Consider the following 19,343-nt stretch of genomic DNA (forward strand, 5'->3'; position numbering starts at 1 on the left):
CAGTGTAGTCCCAATGACTATTAGTGGGTGTCTCATGTGGCATGGAAAAATGGAGATCCCAGCATGGATCCAGGGTTCCCTGAGAACTAGACTCCCAGAGGGAGACCCTGGCCTCCTAAAGCACCTTGGTGGCAGCGAACGTCTAAGAAGACTTCCTTTTAAGTTTCTTGCTTCTGTGCAGGTTGATGAGAACAAACTCATTCGTATGCTAACTTATTTGATAAAATAGAACCAAAGGAAATGAACAGCATATAAAAAGGCTGCAATCTTTCCCTTAAAGCCATAGACTTAATGCACATAGAAAATTGATTGTTTTACTCTATGATTCTTCAATAATGTATAGTCTACTCTAGGTCATAAATAATATTTGTTGAGTTCCGTTAGATGAGAGGTTTTCAAGAAATGGATTCCTTTTTTTTTTTTTGGCCATATATAACTATATTCATTTAATTAATGCCCTAGACCTGGGTCTGGACTTATTTCAATAAAATAATTAGGATAGACAATATCGAATGGTAGTGGATTTGAGGTGACCTTCATCTGTGCACAGTGTAGTCCCGGTGACTATTAGTGGGTGTCTCATGTGGCATGATTATTATTTTTTCAAAAAATACAAAAACAATTATTTTTTCAAAAATTATATCCAAATTATTTTTTCTACCCTTGTTAAGTGAAGCCGATTGGGGTTCTGATAGAAAACCTCAGATTATCCTCCCTGCGGTTTCAAGATCCCAGATGATGGTACATATTCCCCAGGTCTGGGTTTAGTGACAGTGGCAAGTTTTCCTTCCAAGATAATGAAGCTTCCAGTCCCTGCGTGCTACCACCATGCAGTTCTCAGGATCCTAAGTAGATCTTCACTACCCAGGGAGCACAAACAAGTTTTCCTTCTACAAAAGCAAATAAAATTAAACTGCTACCGGGAGAAGTTGGCAGCCTAAAATTAAAAAAAAAAAAAAAAATCTGACCTTTACATATAACTACTTCTTTTCAAGGTTCTTAAAATGATTATTGGGGTTTTTTGTTTTTGTTTTTGCTTTTTTTAACGTGTGTTTCAAGGGTTCTGTTTTGTCAGGTGCTTTTTAAAAACAACTATCTGAGTCTAAATGTTGTGCCAGGTACTGGCTCCAGAGTAGCCCGTGTCATCCTGACAGAGAATGTCGTGGTGGCCATTCCTTCTCATAAAGCCATTTATTCCAGAGAGTGACTCTGTACCAACCCGAACCTATTTGCAAATTCTCCCCACTTTGCCTCTCCCTCAGCAGGTGCGTTCTTAACCCTTTTGCCTTCTTCCTTTTGCAGACTCCTGATTAACGTTAATTCCTCCCCACCCCCCCACCCCGCCCTTGGAATGATGATGTTGTCCCTGCTCCTGTGTTAATTTCTGTTCTTCTTTTCTGTTTCCACCTGGCCCTGCCCCTGACTCCTTGCTGCACAGAGCTGCTGTCTCCTGGTGTGCAAAGGTTGTCCCACCTGCGCACCAGCAGCCTCAGCTCCGCCCACAGCGACTCCCGCCCCAACTCCCCCTTCCGACACCACTTCATTCCCCATATCAAAGGTAAGGAGGCAGGCTTCTCCAGGCAGCCCCCCTGCAGAGTGGAGATTTATTAGCACCCGGGGAAGGCTAATAAGGCGCATCTCCAAGAGTTAGCTCCCAGCTTTCGACCTCTCCGCATGCCTGCGTGTGTCATGACTACGCCCGGCGTCTTAGAACTGACATGGCCTCTCTCCACGGGAGAACCATGTCATTTCTGAGGGCTCTAGATGAAGAAACAGGAAGTATTTAAGACCATAAGATTTATTATCCACCACGTAGGAAAAAAAACCATATATTATCATTTTGTTTTTCTGTGTGTCAAAAGCAAAATATAATATATAGTTGGGGTTTTTCCTGGTTTTGATATGTGATGTGGCTCGGCGAATTATACCCGCATTTAGCAGCAAAAATGCAAAACTTGTCTTACTGGTGATAAGCCACTTAACCACTTAATGATATTAAAACATTTGGATGGTATACAAAGATCTGTGGCAATGTAACTTGAATTCCTCTCCTCAAGCCAACCCTTTGAGTCATCAGTCCTCTTTTGACTGGTCGTGATCTCTGCTCGATGCAGAAGAAGAGCTTTGCCTTCTGTTTTCTGTTTCTGCCCTCCATCCCTGCCCATTCCCTTTATGCCATTCCCATTGTTTTCCTCCTTGTCCATCATGCTTCTGTAGCAGTCCTCAACTGGGGCTCCCGTTCCCCTCCATGTGTTGGGGGATCCGAGAGCCCTGAAGGGGTGTCAAAGGGGCCATAATTTAAAATACGTGTGAGCTCCCAGAAGCATGCTAACTTGTTCCATAGTCTTGATTTGAACCAAATTAACCCATGACGGCAGCTAAAGGAGGGAAGTGGCAGATGAGCACAGATGCTGTTAGGGGACTTGAGAGAGACCTAACAGATTCTAACCCTGTGATCCAAGCGCTCATGTCCTGAGCCCTGCTACTGAGTAGCCAAAATGTTGTTCCAGTTGACTGAGCTTTCCTTTGTCGTCTACCCAAGTTATTTTCTTACTGCTTACTTGGATTTTTGAGCAACGGAGTCCAAAAATATAAATACTTCACTTAATCAGTGTGCTGTTATTTTTATGGGTGCTACTTTAGCATTTTCTATGCCATAAAAATAATGTTGCTGACATGCTTATTGAAGATACACATTATTTGTCATTGGCAAAGGGATCAGCCTTTTTCAGTTGGAGCAGCACTTTCTAAAATTCTTGACAGAGTACTTACAATTATTATTGCTAATTAGTATGGGGGGGAGTGCTTTAGAGAATGTTTCTAAAGCGGTGAGAAGTTATTTTTAAAAATTTCAGAGATGTATTTTAAAGAGACTTTAATATAGAAGCTCATGGCCCAACTAAGGTTAGTTTGTTTGCTTCTAATATACAAGAGAAAAATGGGTTTTAATTAAAAAATGTAAGCTCCCTTGTTCGGTTACTAGATGTTTCATCTTTCCAAAGAGCTGCTTTTTGGAGGAAGAAAAATGCACATGCCCTTTGTACAAATAACACGTCATGAAGTATCAAGACATAGAACCTCGTGTCTGTGCATGGCTTTATGGAAACTTGGGATGCCCAGATGGACACTGGACGCCTAGGTTTAAATATTATCTCTGTCTTGTGCTCACTGTGAGACCTTGGATTGTTGACTTCACCTCCTGAGTGTTACTTGCCTACCTGGTCTATAGAACCTCTCCTAGGTTGTTGTGGGTATGTGAAGTCAAGAGCCGTGTAGTAAGCACTCAGCTCACCTTGTCTGTGACAATTTCCCCCTGGGCATGGTGCCCCTAAAGGAGTTTTGATTACATCATTCTATTCCATTCTCTGGTTAAGGGGCCCCTGGCCAAGGGCTCACACCTGGGGTGTGCTACACGGGACCAGACCCCAGCCCCCACCCCTGGGTGTTTCAGTGTAAATATACACGAAGGATAATTTTTTTTTTTTTAAAGATTTTATTCATTTATTTGACAGAGAGAGATTACAAGTAGGCAGAGAGGCAGGCAGAGAGAGAGAGGAGGAAGCAGGCTCCCTGCTGAGCGGAGAGCCCGATGTGGGACTCGATCCCAGGACCCTGAGATCATGACCCGAGCCGAAGGCAGCGGCTTAACCCACTGAGCCACCCAGGTGCCCACGAAGGATAATTTTAAAAGCAAACTTCTTTTCCATCTCTGTTTAATTCAAAAATTGCATTCTTGTTGAGGCTAAGACAAACAGCTTCTTTCAGTCATTTAAATTTTTCCTTTTCAATCGGAAGACCAAATAGCAATAAAAATTACGTACCTTTGTGTGCCCAAATGGTGCCTTACTAAAAAGGTAATTATACAGTTGACCTTTGAACAATGTGGAGATTAGGGGCGCCAACTCTCTGTGTGGTGGAAGTCTTCGTATGAATTTTGACTCTCTAAAAACTTTACTAATAACCTCCTGTTAACCCTTACTGATAATACAGTCAATTAACACATATTTTGTATGTTATATGTATTATAGACTATATTCTTACAATAAAGGAAGCTAGAAAAAAGAAAATGTTATTAAGAAAATCAAGAGGAAAATATTACTAAGAAAATCAAGAGGAAAATAGCACTATTCCATTTACCAAAAAATACCCGTGTATAAATGGACCCATATTGTTCAAGCCCATGTCATTCAAGGGTCAGAGGTACATCGTTTTCTGTCTTTGGACTGAATTTGAACTTTTTGACACAAATACTGTGATTTTAAATTGTAGAGACCACTAGGCCAGGAGGGATTAGCTTGAGCTTGAGTTCACACTTAAGAAATACCTAATGATTTCTCTCTCATATGGCTATAGTTCATTCCTATAAAATAGTTTAAATACATCAGATACAAAATGTAATGTACATTAGGGTATATGCCTAGTTTTAAAATCAGATGCACTTTTTGCTAAACTACAAAATAAATCATGAAGAATTTGTATAGTAAAGATACTGCTTTAAAAGCCTAATATAGTTGGATCAGTAAAAGCTCATTCTTCAAGGAATTACTTCTTAGTTATTCCAAAAAAACCTGTGTCCATTTCCATGGAAGACCTCTCCAGCACTTGGAAGTTTCAACATGGAGGGCATTTATGGCCTTTGGAGAAACACCTCGAAGGTGTCTTCAGAGTGGAGGCAAGTCCACCACGGCCCTTCATTTAAACATTCACATTTTATCTTACAGTTCGTCTTAACAGTCTTGAGGCGGTTATTTTTAAGACAAACGAGGATGCCAGGGCAGGATGTATGTCCTTCTCAGGAAGGTGTAGCTAGAAGCTGGGGGCCCCCTTGCTACTGTGGCAACCGGAAGTGCAGCCCCACCCGCACCCCGCCATTTCCCAAGTCCACCTCCTCGTCCTTTTTGTGACACATGGGTCCGGAACCCCCAGGGTTCATGGAGCTGAGGTTGCTGCGTGCGTGTAAAGCTAAGATGCCCATCACAGGCTGTCTCTCTATCCCACTGGCTTCTCCAGCCACGTTCTAGAATGTCCATCTTCTTTCCCACTGTGTTTTTATTTCTGTCCCCTGGACTCTCCTGCAGCTTCATTCGATGTTGCTCTGTCGTTGCTGGGCCACGTGAACAAGTACATGCTTAGATTGGGAAGCTTTTCACTCTGTTCTGAGCTTTGTCTGTGTCATGTTTGCTGAGTTACTCTTCCCTCCCCTTGGAAATACTGTTAGACATTATGTTCTGTGTCCACGAGGTAGAAAACAGATTTGGGACCCGGAGGGCTACCCATATTAAGTCTCTTTGAAAGGAATCTTTGCTGTTCTGCCATAGAAATGATTTTCTCTGATCCAAATATTTGACACTTGCTGAAGAAAACCATAATGCTTGTTAAAACTTGAGACAAGGGGCGCCTGGGTGGCTCAGTGGGTTAAAGCCTCTGCCTTCGGCTCAGGTCATGATCCCAGGGTCCTGGGATCAAGCCCCGCATTGGGCTGTCCGCTCCGCGGATAGCCTGCTTCCTCCTCTCTCTCTTTCTACCTGCCTCTCTGCCTACTTGTGATCTCTGTCTGTTAAATAAATAAATAAAGTCTTTTAAAAAATAAATAAATAAATAAAAATAAAACTTGAGACAAAAACCAACAATCCTAAAACTCTGTCATGAAATTCTAGAGGCTGCCAACTTTACGATCCCCTCAAACTACTCATTTATATTTTGAAACATGAGCACTTAGCATCCAGAAAACCAGGCAGCACTCCAGCAGGTGCCCCCAGCAGACACATGCACAGCCATTTTGATTTACTTGTCTCAGGATTTGTCACTTGGGCTCTCAGAGTACCAAAAAGAAGATTAAAAACAAGAACAGAGCATTCAAATTTGTTAAGCAAGTGATTTTATCTCCCAGACAGAAAAATCAGCTAATAAAGCTGATGTGGAAGGAGCTCACAGTGAAGGCTAAGAAATATTTGTATGCAGTAGCTTCTCATGACAGTAGCTAAGATCACTGACAACTGAGAGTTAGCCAGTACAAGGAAGGACTTACTTAAGGAACAAAATGGCTTTGAATGTGATAGGTACAATATTCTATGACATACACACTATTATGTTATTTTTAAACAGTGTCTGCATCTCCAGGCTGATGATGATGATAGCAATATCTTCCGTGTATGGTCTTTCCTGTGACACCACATGTATTACTTTGCCTAAGTAATGCACTAGGCATAAAAATATTATTTCCGGGCCCTCCTCAGTTACTTCCTTCTAGAATAGATAGGGGTTTTTAAGTTAGAAAGAAGAAAGAGGACTTACCTTGAGAATTTTTCTTTTTCTTTGAGAATGCCAAAAAATGGGATCTGGGTGGCTCAGTTGGTTAAGTGTCCCAACTGTTGATTGCAGTTCAGGTTCTTGATCTCAGGGTCATGAGTTCAAGCCCTGCGTTGGGCTCCACACTGGTCGTGGAGCCTACTTTAAAAAAAAAAAAAAAATGCCAAAGATATTTAATGCCTTTGGTGTTCCAGGGGCTAAGCATTTGGTACCTAGCAACAGTATTCTGAGGCTTGTTCCCAGTGAGACAAGTGGAGGTCATATTGTTCAGAGTCCATTAGATGGGTGCATTGTTGAGTCTCTCTTTGCCTAGTGCTTTAAAATGTTTTGTGGGGGATTTTAATTGATTCTAGCATTAAATCTATTTATAAGACTTGAACATGGTAGTGAGGTTGTGTGTGCGTTTTTTTTTAAGCAATTAGAAAGGCCAGTGGTTGCTGAAATACGCAGCCGAATAAAGAACTATGCCCAACAAGAGACAGCGTTCAGCTGAAATTCACCCATCGGGGGTCCCGACAGTTACTCCCCAGCCTTTGGGAATCATCTGCCCTAGGAAGTGATGGGTAGGGAAGTGATGGGCTCCTCCTGCCCCTTGCCAGCAGACCATCTCCATGATAGATTTTTAATACATGGGCAAAGGCTCATTCTAATAACCTTAAACTTTTGCGTCCCATCTATGCAGATACTTTTGCATGTGTGTGTGCCACAGGCTAATCATCATCAGACCAAATTTAATGGAGTTTCATCTGATTGGATATTATCACCAAAACCCATGAGAACATTTCCCTGAGATGTCTGATGTCTTCTTCCCGTGAAGGAAGGGTAGAGGGGAAGGCCAGAGAACACTGTGGCTCCGAAGCAGGAGCAGCCAGTGTTCCGGGTCTGCAGAAAGCTACCTTCTTTTGAGAACAGCCCCCCAGAAGTATTCTGTTTTTCAATTATTAATTGCTCTCGTAAGTTCTGATGTTTACAGGAGTAAAGAATTCCTCTGGAGTGAAATAGTTTAGGGGTGGGGCGCCTGGGTGGCTCAGTGGGTTAAGCCGCTGCCTTCAGCTCAGGTCATGATCTCAGGGTCCTGGGATCGAGTCCCGCATCGGGCTCTCTGCTCAGCAGGGGGCCTGCTTCCCTCTCTCTCTCTCTCTCTGCCTGCCTCTCCGTCTACTTGTGATCTCTCTCTGTCAAATAAATAAATAAAATCTTAAAAAAAAAAAAAAAAAAAAAAAGAAATAGTTTAGGGGTTATCAAAGATCTAGTGGGAAAGTTATAAAAAGGAGATGTTCTTGTGACCCTGTTACTCAATACAGGAATCTGGTGCCTTTATCCAAGAGCAAGGTGAAGGTTAGTCCTGCAGTGGTGTTTATTAAATTCAGCTGTTAATAGCTCAAGAATTCGTAAGTAGACTGCTTCAGTCATTCATGGCCAGGCATTTATAAGGCCGGGCACTGTGCTGAGCATAGAGAGATGAATGGGACCTAGTTCTAATTCAGTTGAAGATTTAAAACAGGACTGACTTCTGCATGTAAGCCACATTCTTCCTTCCCCTGCGTGCCCTTACCTGTGTCTTTTCATTTTTTTCGGATGTGAGCTAGTTATTTCTCATTAGAAGAGTGATAATAAATGAAATGACTTTTTAAAAAATTAACCTTTGAATAGATTGGCAGTTTGGGATGAAGCATCAGCATTTTTAGAAGCTAATACCTGATTTTAATAGTAAGGTCTACATTATAATGTACTGGGAGCTAGACATGAAACTGACTCTTGTGGGGAAAAAGAGAAAAGCTTCAGAACATGATAACTGAAAACCGGGAATCTAAACTGAAGCCAGAAACAAATTCAGATCTCATTTGGAAGTCTTGCTGCCCCTTCAGTACAGATGCGTGCTCTGGTTACCCAAAAATACACACTGAGAAATTAAAACTCCAGAAAGCGCATTATTTTAAAGCTCCAGCAATGGATATCTTTTCTACTTTGTAGGGCATGTTTAGAGCAGCTTGGCTTACTTGAAGAAATCAGCTTGTGCTCTGTTTTCTGAAGATCCGCAGTTTGTTTCATATCATTAGCATTAGTTGATAAATTACACTGTGAAAACTTACAACTTCTGTGCTTCAGAGGGCACTATAAAGATAGCGAAAGACAACCCACAGAACGAGAGGAAACATTTGTAAGTCGTCTATCTATACGAAAAGGGACTTGCCTTCAGAATATATAAAGAAGTCTTCTAACTCATGAACAGAAGTAATCGCATTATAGTTCATTAACTTCTGATAGTCCCCTGCACCTTCTGTGTATTCTTGGGGCAGATGTTTTCTCAGACATGGGGTAGGAGGACAGTTTAGGGCAGTAGCTGACCTCTGATAGCTCAAGGGAAGCCTTAGTTCATCCTGGCCGGAAGGGGTGATAATTGGCCTTGGTGGAACTCAAGGCTTTGCAGCCAATGCCAGCTAGCCTTTCTAGCCCCTTCCCTATTCTCTCCTCCAAGAAGACCCTGCTGTCCAGCCACAGTGGCTCGGAGTGTTGTTGCTACACACCATGGCCCTTCTAGGCCTGCTTACCCCTCGGCCCACCCTCCCACCTGGTGTACTTACTCCTTGACACCCCGCTCAGTCTAACGTCTTAGCTCTGCGCACGAATTGATGGCACCCTCTCCTGAGCAGGCATGTCCGTGTCATAGTCTGTCTCCTTAGGTAGCTTCTGAGACTCGCCCCCCCCCCCCGACAGGCAGGGATGACTTGTCATTCATCTCCATGTCCTCAGTCATAGCTCAGTGCCCAGCCATGGTAGGTGTCCAGACCTGTTTCACAGATGAAATTGCTGGACGGGGTGGAGCCTCAGAGAAGCCTTGGAAGAGGCAGGTGGAGAGAGTAGTAAGAGGTCGCAGAGTCCCTGGGAGAAAGGGCTCTGACCCTGCAGCGTGTATTGCACAGTGAGGAAACAGAAGCATTTGCTGCAAGTGCAGGCATTTTGCATTGCTAAGGGGAGGGACTGGGTGACCACGCAGGGTCCCAGATACACGTAGCCTTCCATTCAGAGAAATCCATTCCAATCGCCAGCCTCTGCCGTCGTGCCTGGAAGTGACTGTAATTGGGCTTGCGTATCCCGCCCCTTCACATGCTTGGGACTTAATGGTCTGACAACTGAACCTGAATCATTACCAAGTGACCTTCCATGACTCTTAATGTACTTTCCATCTAATCAGTTTGCTGCTAGCTCACGGCCTTCAACCGCATGCCATTGGAATGACGCATCCTACCGCTAGCTGCTTCTAACCCAGTTCCGCGCGAACTCAAGTCTCTCTTGTGGAAAACTAAACCTTCTATCACCCCGTGAGCCAAATGGATAAATTGAGTTTGTTTCCTCTGTTTCTCCTTTTGAATGTACCTCCTTCCGGTTTGTTTCGAATTTTATTATGCTCGCTTTGTGTTCTTTATTGCTGTCCCTTCTCTTATTTTGTTTTCTCCATTCTTCTCATTGGAGGCAATGAGCCGTCCAGCGGCCGGAACTCCCCTCTCCCCTACCGGCCAGACAGTCGTCCTCTCACTCCAACCTATGCTCAGGCCCCTAAACATTTCCATGTTCCAGGTAGGAGCTGACACGGTCTTTGTCTGGGTGTCCTGTCACGGTGTAGAATGTAGCGCTGTTAGCTGTCTCGTCTCATCCTCACACTGTCTTCATCGGGGTGCACATGGTTGACAAACCCTAAATTGCACGATCTGACCCAGAAGGCCTCTCAGAAGTTTGGGGATGTGAAAAATGCCAAGGATTGTATGGAAGGTTTAAGTTCACTCAAAAATTTTTGAAGGGAGTAGGGGAAGCAGAGAGTGAGGGAAGGAGTTGAGTTGCCTTGTTTTGCTTTTACTGAGATTTTAATTTAAATGTACGGAGATTTTAATGAGGGCCCTTCGAAGATACCGCTCTGTGGTGTGGTGTCATTGCCTACTTGTCACAATGGCATTCTAGTGACCGTCTCATCCTCAAGAATGAACCACAGCCTCACTCAAGAGTGATTTTATTTCTTCCTGTTTGTCTCCCGTGGGGAGATTGTTTCTGTGAACTTTTCAGAGAGGTATAAAATTGGATCATTTGGTTGGTCCTTCGTAGTTCATAACCAACTGACTACCTTCTTAGCCCACAAAGATATCTTGCAATTTAGGCTTGGTGCTGTAAGCTTTGCTGAAATCCTAAACATTTGCTGTCATGGTACAAATGGTAATTTGCCACCAAGATCTGGAAAACTCAGAACCCAACAGTATCTTAATGTTTAGGGTCAACTCAATTTTTAGGGGCAAGGTTGGCCATCAGAAGTCATGATATTTTTCCCCCCATTGGAAGTACATTGTTTTCTTTTAAGCTACTGAAAGTGGTTTAATAAATTACCCATTATGTTAATATTAGGACACATATTTGGAATCTGTAAGTTTTTTTTCTTTTGCATTCCAAACTTAACCTCATAAAACAGAGGAAAGTTCAGTGAGATTCATACCGCTAAGATAGAACTGCCTTTTAAAATAAAGCTTCACTGAACCCTGAAAATCAAAGTTGTTGGTACGTTTGCAACTTTTGTGCATGAAGAATGCCCCCACCAAGATACAGTGCCCAAGATTGGGGGGAAACAGACCTTTGAAATTTCCTGAGTATTTGCAGTCAAAGCAAAACTGGAGCATTATCAGATGGGGTCCTATATAAATAAATGAATAGTATTTGGCATCTCTTTTCCTTTCTCTTTTTGAAAAATTTGACCTATACTAGTTAGGATTCTCTCAAACATTCTGTCAGCACATCAGACCAGCCTTGCACATAAAAACTGTTTCTGTGTTTTAAAAAACAACTCTTACTTGTATTGCGTTGCTTTCCACTGTTCCACTCATTAGTTGAAAAGTAAATTGAGCCCCTGGTATCCACTTGGAGCTCAATTTCTAGACAGTAGCTATTTGGGGACCTTCCCCAAACTGGTTATGTCTTCCTCACCACTGGAGTCCCTCCACTGCTTCCATTTCTTCCTGTTTTAATCCCACTGTTAGTGAAGTGCATATTTGCAATAAATGGCTCATGAATTAGTTACGTCTCTATATATCCTAAGATGTATTACAAAGGATTCCATATCACTTGTCTGTAGTAATTCACTCATCCCTGGAGCTTCTTCCAGGAACTTCGGTCTTTGTAATACAAAAGTTAACCTTCGGGGTTATTTTTGTTCAAGAGTCTTGGGTTTGGTTTGCCTCCCTCTTGGTTGATCTGTTTTTCCCATTGCTGAACGGGTTCCCATAATTACACACCTTTGCTTTTCTTTTCCACAGATCAAGGGATCAACATTTACCGAAAACCACCCATCTACAAACAGCATGGTAAAACCCGCTTTCCTCTGCATAGCTTTTAAGTAGGGGCGCCCACTGAGCTCTGCTGTCCTTTGAAGGGCTTCTCTGCTGCTGCTTTTGAGAATCAAACTGGGGCGTCCAGCATATTATGCTTTTATGGGTTCCTAAAATGCAATTACTGTGAGATTGGTTTTCTTAGAAAGAGAACACTTAGCTTGGTTAGGAAGATCCCAGTAATTCACACTTTTTTTTTTTTTTTTTTTTTTTTTTTTGCCATCAGATAATATAATCCAGGCTCTATAATAATTTGGATAAGCTTCTAATTAATTTAATTAAAATAGTGAAGGCCAGCTACCTAGAAAAATTAACTGGACTAAGCCTACATCAGCTTGACTCTCTAGTTCCCCAATTTCTTAACAGGCATGCAGATGTCTGCACCTTGCGGTAGAATGAACAGGACACACTCCAAGAACAGGGACCTAATCTGGTCCCAGCCCTGGTCCCAGCCCTTACCCTCAATGGTTCTGTGATATCACAGACACAATTTCTCTGTCCCTCAGTAATTTCTTATAGGCAGCAACTAGTGAGTTAGGCCAGCTTGTCTCTGAAATTCCTGCAAACTGAAATCCCTAACGTGGATTTATAATTGTGCTCTCCTTTTCTGGAAATATAGAATTTTTAAACCCAGGAATTCACATTACCATAAGTAAATCACGTTTCCCCCCAGCATTCTTAGGTCTCTATAGAGGAGGTGCCGTAAGTCTCTGTGAAGGGAAGAGAAAGCCAACACTGGTCTTCAGGTGATTTCAGAAAATTATACACAAAATGTGCCTGGAAATTTGAAGGCTGCCTTTAAAAAATCTAGTAGACGTTAATGAGTCCTTAAGGATTAGGATGACATGAAAAGCAAAGAAAGTTGAAAATGCACAAGGAAAAAAAATTAGGCCAACATTCTAGGGGGAAAAAAGGACAATGTACATACAGCAATGACTCTAGAACTGTGATTTTTTTTTTCTCATCTTTTTTTTTAAGATTTTACACCATGTGCTTGCTTTTTTAAGTTTGTTAACATTGTTTTTGTTTGTTTTTTTATGGTTTAATGTCTTCTCACCCACTCATTAACATGTGAATGTTTACTGACTTCACCAATTCTAATGCGTAAGTACTGTTTGAAGTCATGCTTTTCTTTTTTTCTAAATTTAGGAATGAGACTCCAAGAGTTTGATATATTAATGTAGAAACTGTTTTTATTACTAAAATCTCTAAGGCCCTGCCTCTCTCAACAAACATAATCAAATAATTAAGATTTAAAGAAAGTGGATAGTGTTAGCTTATTTATTTGAAAGAGACTGGGTTTTTTCCCCCTGAAATGTACTCTGACTTTACTCTTTGTTATCATTGAGAGTAGCTCAGTCAGAGTGCCTTCCCAAAGGACAGTGTTCAAAAGAGCAGTTCCAGGGGATAGAACTAGAGGGCACGGTAAAAACTGCATTTGGAAAATGCTAGATTTAAATAAAGTCACACTTCTTTTTTTTTTTTTGTAATGCAGAACAGCTCCATCTTTAATGTGCTAACCCATGTTGTCCCTCTTTAAGAAGAAGATGTCCTCTACAGTGTTTTCCAGGCTGAATTTTTAATTCTTTTTTTCATGAGGTTAAAGAGTCAGAGAAACACTACCTCGTGCTTGGCCAAGACTTCGTCCCTGACAAGTCTATAGGGTGACCTTGGTCAAGTTGCTTCAGGAAAACGAGACACAGAAGGTTCCTACAAAAGTGGGCAGTTCAAGCTGAGGATTCAGAAAAATTATTTCCAGATTTTAAAATTTGTTAGGGGGGGTGGATTTTATTTAAAGTGTTCTAACTCTACTTGAAATGTTTAGCAACATCTCAGGCCCGTCTGCCAGATTAGCCAGAATCAGGGTCTGACCATTAAACCTGGTTTTTGTTCCAGCTCGGTGATTAGATTTGGAGCTCTAAGCCAGGGACTCCTCCTTTAAGCAGAGTCATTAAGAACCCTCTGAACTAAGGCCCTTGCTAGTCTGGCTTTTGTTGTTTTCAAGTGGGATGACTCACTTGTATGTGCAGACCCTTGAGAAAAACAAGGAGTGTTCTGCATACGTAAGGCGCCATGTTGAATTCCTACAAGCTGAGAGCAGATTTTCCCATTGCCATTTCTCCTAGGACTCAAGACACATGTATAATACGTGAGGATTAGAATGAACTGGACGGATGTTAGTTAAAATGAACAGACACAAATACCCTAAGAGACAAAGCCAGCCCTGTCAGTCAAATGACAGTGTCATGTTTTTAACTTAGTTCTTTAATTTCAGATTGCTAATTCAGATTTCTAATTACTCTCGAAGAGTATTACCTGATGGAACTTTCTGTGATGATGGAAATGGTCTACCATTGTGCTTCCAGTATGGTAGCCACGAAGTCACAGGTGGCTACTGAGCACTTAAAATGCAGCTACTGCAGCCGAGGAAGGGAATTTTAATTTTATTCATTTGTTGGTTTCATTTCATTTTATTAATTGAAATTTAAGTAGCCACATATTGCTAGAGCTGGTATTGGACAGCCCAGCTCTGGAACAAGGTATTTCAGATGTCGAATGAAGTTTTGCTTCCAGCAGAACATAAGGAAAATGAGTTGGCACTAGGCCCTCCCGAGTGGCTAGGCAATTGATACTGGTCATAAACAGCTTTCTAGAGTTGAAACTTTTGCCAGAAAACAAGAAAATTGTGTAAGTGGGTTGTACCACCATGGCCTTGCAGACCAATAGCTAAGCTCCCCCTGATTCCCACCTAGATGCAGCTGCGTTAGCAGCCCAGAGCAAGTCTTCAGAAGATATCATCAAGTTTTCCAAGTTCCCAGCAGCCCAGGCTCCAGACCCCAGCGAGATACCAAAGATTGAGACGGACCACTGGCCCGGTCCCCCCTCACTTGCCGCCGTAGGTATGCGACTGCGACAGCTAAGCCCCATGGACAAATTGGTAGGAGATTGCAAATGAAATGCTTCAAAATACACAAGAAAATATGTCCTATTGTAAAGACTTTTAAGAAAATATGACGAGAGGTAGAGAAAAGCACTGAGGTAATGTTCGTGTGTGTGCACAACACTTCAAAATTACAAAAACCCAATCACCAGAGCCTTACACTAACCAAGCCACTGAGAGGCAGACAGAACTGGTCTAAAACAGATGATTGGCATGGACCTCAAGAGTTATTACTGCAAAATCAGTAACTCTTGAAACAGTGGAACCAAAGCCTCCTGCCAAGAACACTGTCCTGTCTAATTAGTCTGGTGGGCAGATTTATTGAGTGTCCACAGAGGCGTGACTTCTTTCAGTTAAACTTGTTTTAGACTATTTCTGGGTTATAATTTCAGTTCTCTTAACAACCAGTCTTAACACAGAAGCCCTCACACCTTTCTTGCAAGATCACATACTCTGTCACTAAGAAGGGCTGACGTAGAATCGTGGATGTTCTAAAATCCTACTCGTGTAGTTATGTGATCTTCCATCTCTCATTTCCATGAAGTCTGTGCTAAAACGTCACATTGGAGCTGCTTCATTCATTGCGTTGAACCACAGATCTATGCTTTAGAACTGTGTTAGTGTTTTTACTGTTCTGTCAGTTGTGAAATCGTTTGGCCTAAAAAGTGCTATTAGCAAACTCAGAAGCTAATACTGAAAATTGAGTGAGTCAGCTTTACAAAGATACAACTGTCATCAGATTTTTGTCGACAACCTTTGAAAAAAGGCCTTCAATTTTCCAAATTTCCAAATTTTCTTTATCATGCTTTTTCTCAACAAGTTATTTTCTGGAACAACTTTTACAGACATGTAGGTGGATATTAAAGCAATCTATGTAGAAATACTTGAAGGAATAATTTACCTCCCTGGGTTTATGATTTGCAAGTACTCTGTATATCATGTTGACTTGAGACTATCTGATTCTTACAAACTTGTGTCTTCTAGTTTTTATTAGTAGAGATCGGAGAGTGAGCTTTCACAGTGACATTTATGATTTTAAGAACTAAGAATCAGTCATCAGCTTTTCTCAGCCAGACTCTATCCCACAGGCAGTTCCTGGGGCCTTTGGGGTTCCTAGTTCAGTCTTGCTACTCATGGGGACGTAAACAGCTAAATTTAGGGGAAAGGAAGAATTAATATTTTGTTCTTAAAATCATCATCACTAACTAGTTAAAAGCTTTTTGGGGAACCCAATGGAACCCAATTTGGAACAAAATGAAGAAAAATTCTGGCCCATTAATTAAAATGATAAAAACTGAGACCATTAGTTCAAGTTTATTTTGATTAGATTAGCAAGCTTTCCTGTTTCCTCCCACAGCCAGATTAATCCAAGCAATTTAGGAAAAACAATAATTATCTTAATTTTACAACCATTCAGATGGATTCCTGCCTCTTACTCCCTCACTCCCCTTTTCCAAGAAGCTTAAAAATTGTAAATGATCTGCTAGATTGGACTAAAATAGCTCACTTTTTTAGCTGTCTTAACACGATTCATTGACCCACTAGTATAAAACTTTTTGTGACCATTTTTTTCAAAGGATTGAGGGAACGAAACATTTGAGACTCACCTCTTAAAAGAAAAATAAAAGCATGGTTCTTAACAAATTTACTAAGGGCAGAAGATGGGGTGATCGTTATAAGGACAAGTCTAAATATTCAGGAAAGGAGAAAACTAGAAGATTACAAAGCATGTCACGAGAGAGTGACTGTCTTACCTGTTTAATGGTCATGGACATGAATTTGGGTTCCTTCCTGTTTGAAAGCTGACCTCCGTGTCATCCAAAGAATAAGTCTGGATGCCCCTCCCCACTACCATAGACAGCTTTGGCCAGCGGCCAGTGGGATGACTTAGACCCAATCATAATGGCACCCAGTATCCTAACTGAGCAGGTCAGTTGTTAGGAGGCCAAAATTCACAACTTACTGGATCCCACATCAAACTTGCCTGAAACCCAAAACCCACCAGCAGGGCTCCATTGGCGGTGGGCCCTTCTTGCGTCATGGGTTCATGAACGTTAAAGACCCCTGCTGATGTTGCCCTCGGATAAGTTGAGCGCAGGAGAACTAGCCCCTTAAGGTCCTCTGGCCGTGGGACTGATGTGAGAAGTTGTCTGTGCTGTGGAATTAGGAGCCGACGCGAGACGCAGATCTGGCGGCAGAGAAGACGACGACGAGGAGCTGCTGAGGCGCCGGCAGCTGCAGGAGGAGCAGCTAATGAAGGTTTGTCCTTCAACTCCTTTGCTGTGGTCTTCAGTTCAGTTCCCTAGATCGGGAATTTTTCGAATGGACACTGTGAATGAGCCACCAAGGGAAGGAGAGGCTATCCTAGCCCTCACAGATCTGGAAATCCAGTAGGCAAGAGGAGACAGGATTCTAGTGACCCAAAGGCAGGGTACTTAGTATTGAGTGGGTTCCAGAAACTTTCGAGCTTCTGCAAGGAGAGCCAGACCACGTGGGGGGTGGGGGCGTGCAGGGCATGTGTCGGAAGGGCTAGGTGAAGCCATGCTGTTCAGCCACGTGGTACAACACCTGCATTCCTCAGTGCAGGCTCTGCTGAAATAATTCCCTTGGCGTTGAGTGTTTCTCCAGGGCTTGTCCCAGGACTTGAAGGTCCTTGTATGTCTTTCTGGACTAGGAGGGAGGGGATAAAATGGACTGCCACCAAGACGTCCTCATTATACACCCCCACAGCATCCCAGAAGACCAAAAGAAGAATAGTCCATTACAGCCTGGGGTAGAGGGAGCCAAGACATTGTATACTGTCCCAGCAATCAGGGACTGATGAGTCTTTTCATGTCCCTTGACATTTTCCAAAGATACTTAATCATATGGGAAATGCACATGATACCAGTTATATGGAGGGAGAGGATACAAAATTGCATTTATAGCATGATCCCAGTTCTGTATGATCTGTGCATAGAAAAGTGCTGGAGGGATATAAATGAAATGTAAATGGTGATTTTCTCTGAGGGGTGGATTATGGGATTATGGGTTACCCTTCTTTCCTTCTAGATTTCCTAAAATCTGTGCAGTAAGCTTGTGTTACTCTTGTTTTCTTGTTTTTAAACAATTCAATGAAATTTGTTTTTAAAGGATACTGTCCCCAAACTCCCCTTTGCACATCAAAAATCGCCACACAGCCACACCTGCCTCCTGAGGTCTCCTGCTGGCTCATTGGGGAGGGCAGAGGGGGGAGAACAGTGTTCAGGCATGGAGCTCGTCCCATGCTTGTCTGAGAGGGGTTCAAGGTCCAAAACCCGGCCTATCCCTTGAGGAACCACCAGGCTCTGGCACTGTGTGTGTTCAGGCCACTCCACGGTCAGGAATTTCTTGCAGGACCTTCTAGAACAGAAACTGCCATTCTGACGATAATTGTGGGCTTCACTCTCACTTTCCTTTTTTTGCGGTAGCTCAACTCGGGCCTAGGGCAGTTGATACTGAAAGAGGAGATGGAAAAGGAGAGCCGGGAGAGGTCGTCCCTGACCGCCAGTCGCTATGATTCTCCCCTCAATTCAGGTGAGCAGCGGGGCCACCGCCTTCTCCCAGCCAAGAGCCAGCCACCTGCCTCCAGGGAGCCCATCTGGACTGTTCCAGGAGAGGCGGAGCCATTCCTGGTGGAACCTGCAGAGTGTTCTACATGAACAGAAGTGTGGGAAATGCACTGCATGTCAGTTTAGCTTCTGAGGTTGCCATAGTTCAGGAGTGCCTGGGTGGCTTACTCAGTTAAGCGTCTGCCTTTGGCTCTGGTCATGATCCTGGGGTCCTGGGATCAAGCCCCGTGTAGGACTTTCTGCTCAGCAGGGAGTCTGCTTCTTCCTCTGCCCCTCCCCCTGACTTGTGCTCTCTCTCTCTCAAATAAATAAGAAGCTTTTTTAAAAAAGCATGCTGCTGTTCTTCCTTAAATGTATATTTCCTTCATGTTGGAGATGGGGGAACCCTTGGAGGATTTTTCTTTTTCTTTTTTCTTTTTTATAAGATTTTATTTACTTATTAGAGAGAGAGAAAGAGCACAAAGAGAGAGGGAAAAGCATAGTCCCCACTGAGCAGCAAGTACTATATGGGGCTTGATCCCAGCACCTTGAAATCAGGACCAGAGCTGACGGCAGATGCTTAACCGACTGAGCCTCCCAGGTGCCCCATCCTTGGAGGATTTTGTGAAGGTGGTCAATTCAGGATATTCATCTTAGAGGGAATCAGCAGAAAGAAATTCTCACAGAGAACAGAATGCTTTGGGGCACTTGGAGATATGGGTATATCTCTATATCTGTAATATATGGAACACAGTTACACATATATTTAAAATTAAAAGTAAACATTAAAAAAATGCTCAATCTGGGACGCCTGGGTGGCTCAGTTGGTTAAGCAGCTGCCTTCGGCTCAGGTCATGATCCCAGCGTCCTGGGATCGAGTCCCACATCGGGCTCCTTGTTCAGCAGGGAGCCTGCTTCTCCCTCTGCCTCTGCCTGCCATTCTGTCTGCCTGTGCTCACTCTCTCCCCCTCTCTCTCTCTGATAAATAAAAAAAAAAAAATTAAAAAAAAAAAATGCTCAATCATTGCCTTATTTCTGTTAGAGAAGAACTATGATTTTTGGCTCAGGGAACTCAGTTTTGCAGAAGAGACTTCAAAACAATTGATTAAATTGATTCATCCTTTTAATCTAGAGCATAATATGGCATTGTGAATCAAG

General features: G+C 42.6%; 1 protein-coding gene across 10 annotated transcripts in view; it reads left to right on the forward strand.

Moving 5' to 3' along the window:
- Positions 1-19,343, forward strand: part of ABLIM1 (actin binding LIM protein 1) — a 299,492-nt gene that overhangs the window by 264,310 nt on the left and 15,839 nt on the right. For 4 of the 10 annotated variants that reach the window (XM_059173096.1, XM_059173093.1, XM_059173097.1 and 1 more), the window contains 6 exons: positions 1,439-1,558; positions 9,784-9,888; positions 11,604-11,651; positions 14,429-14,575; positions 16,784-16,875; positions 18,066-18,171. In XM_059173096.1, coding sequence (XP_059029079.1) covers positions 1,439-1,558; positions 9,784-9,888; positions 11,604-11,651; positions 14,429-14,575; positions 16,784-16,875; positions 18,066-18,171 — 618 coding nt within the window. The remainder of the gene's footprint in view (positions 1-1,438; positions 1,559-9,783; positions 9,889-11,603; positions 11,652-14,428; positions 14,576-16,783; positions 16,876-18,065; positions 18,172-19,343) is intronic. The other 6 variants (XM_059173094.1, XM_059173099.1, XM_059173098.1 and 3 more) reach the window with 6 other exon arrangements.

This window comes from Mustela lutreola, chromosome 4 (assembly GCF_030435805.1).
Source record: "Mustela lutreola isolate mMusLut2 chromosome 4, mMusLut2.pri, whole genome shotgun sequence".
NCBI classification, from domain to species: Eukaryota; Metazoa; Chordata; class Mammalia; order Carnivora; family Mustelidae; genus Mustela; species Mustela lutreola.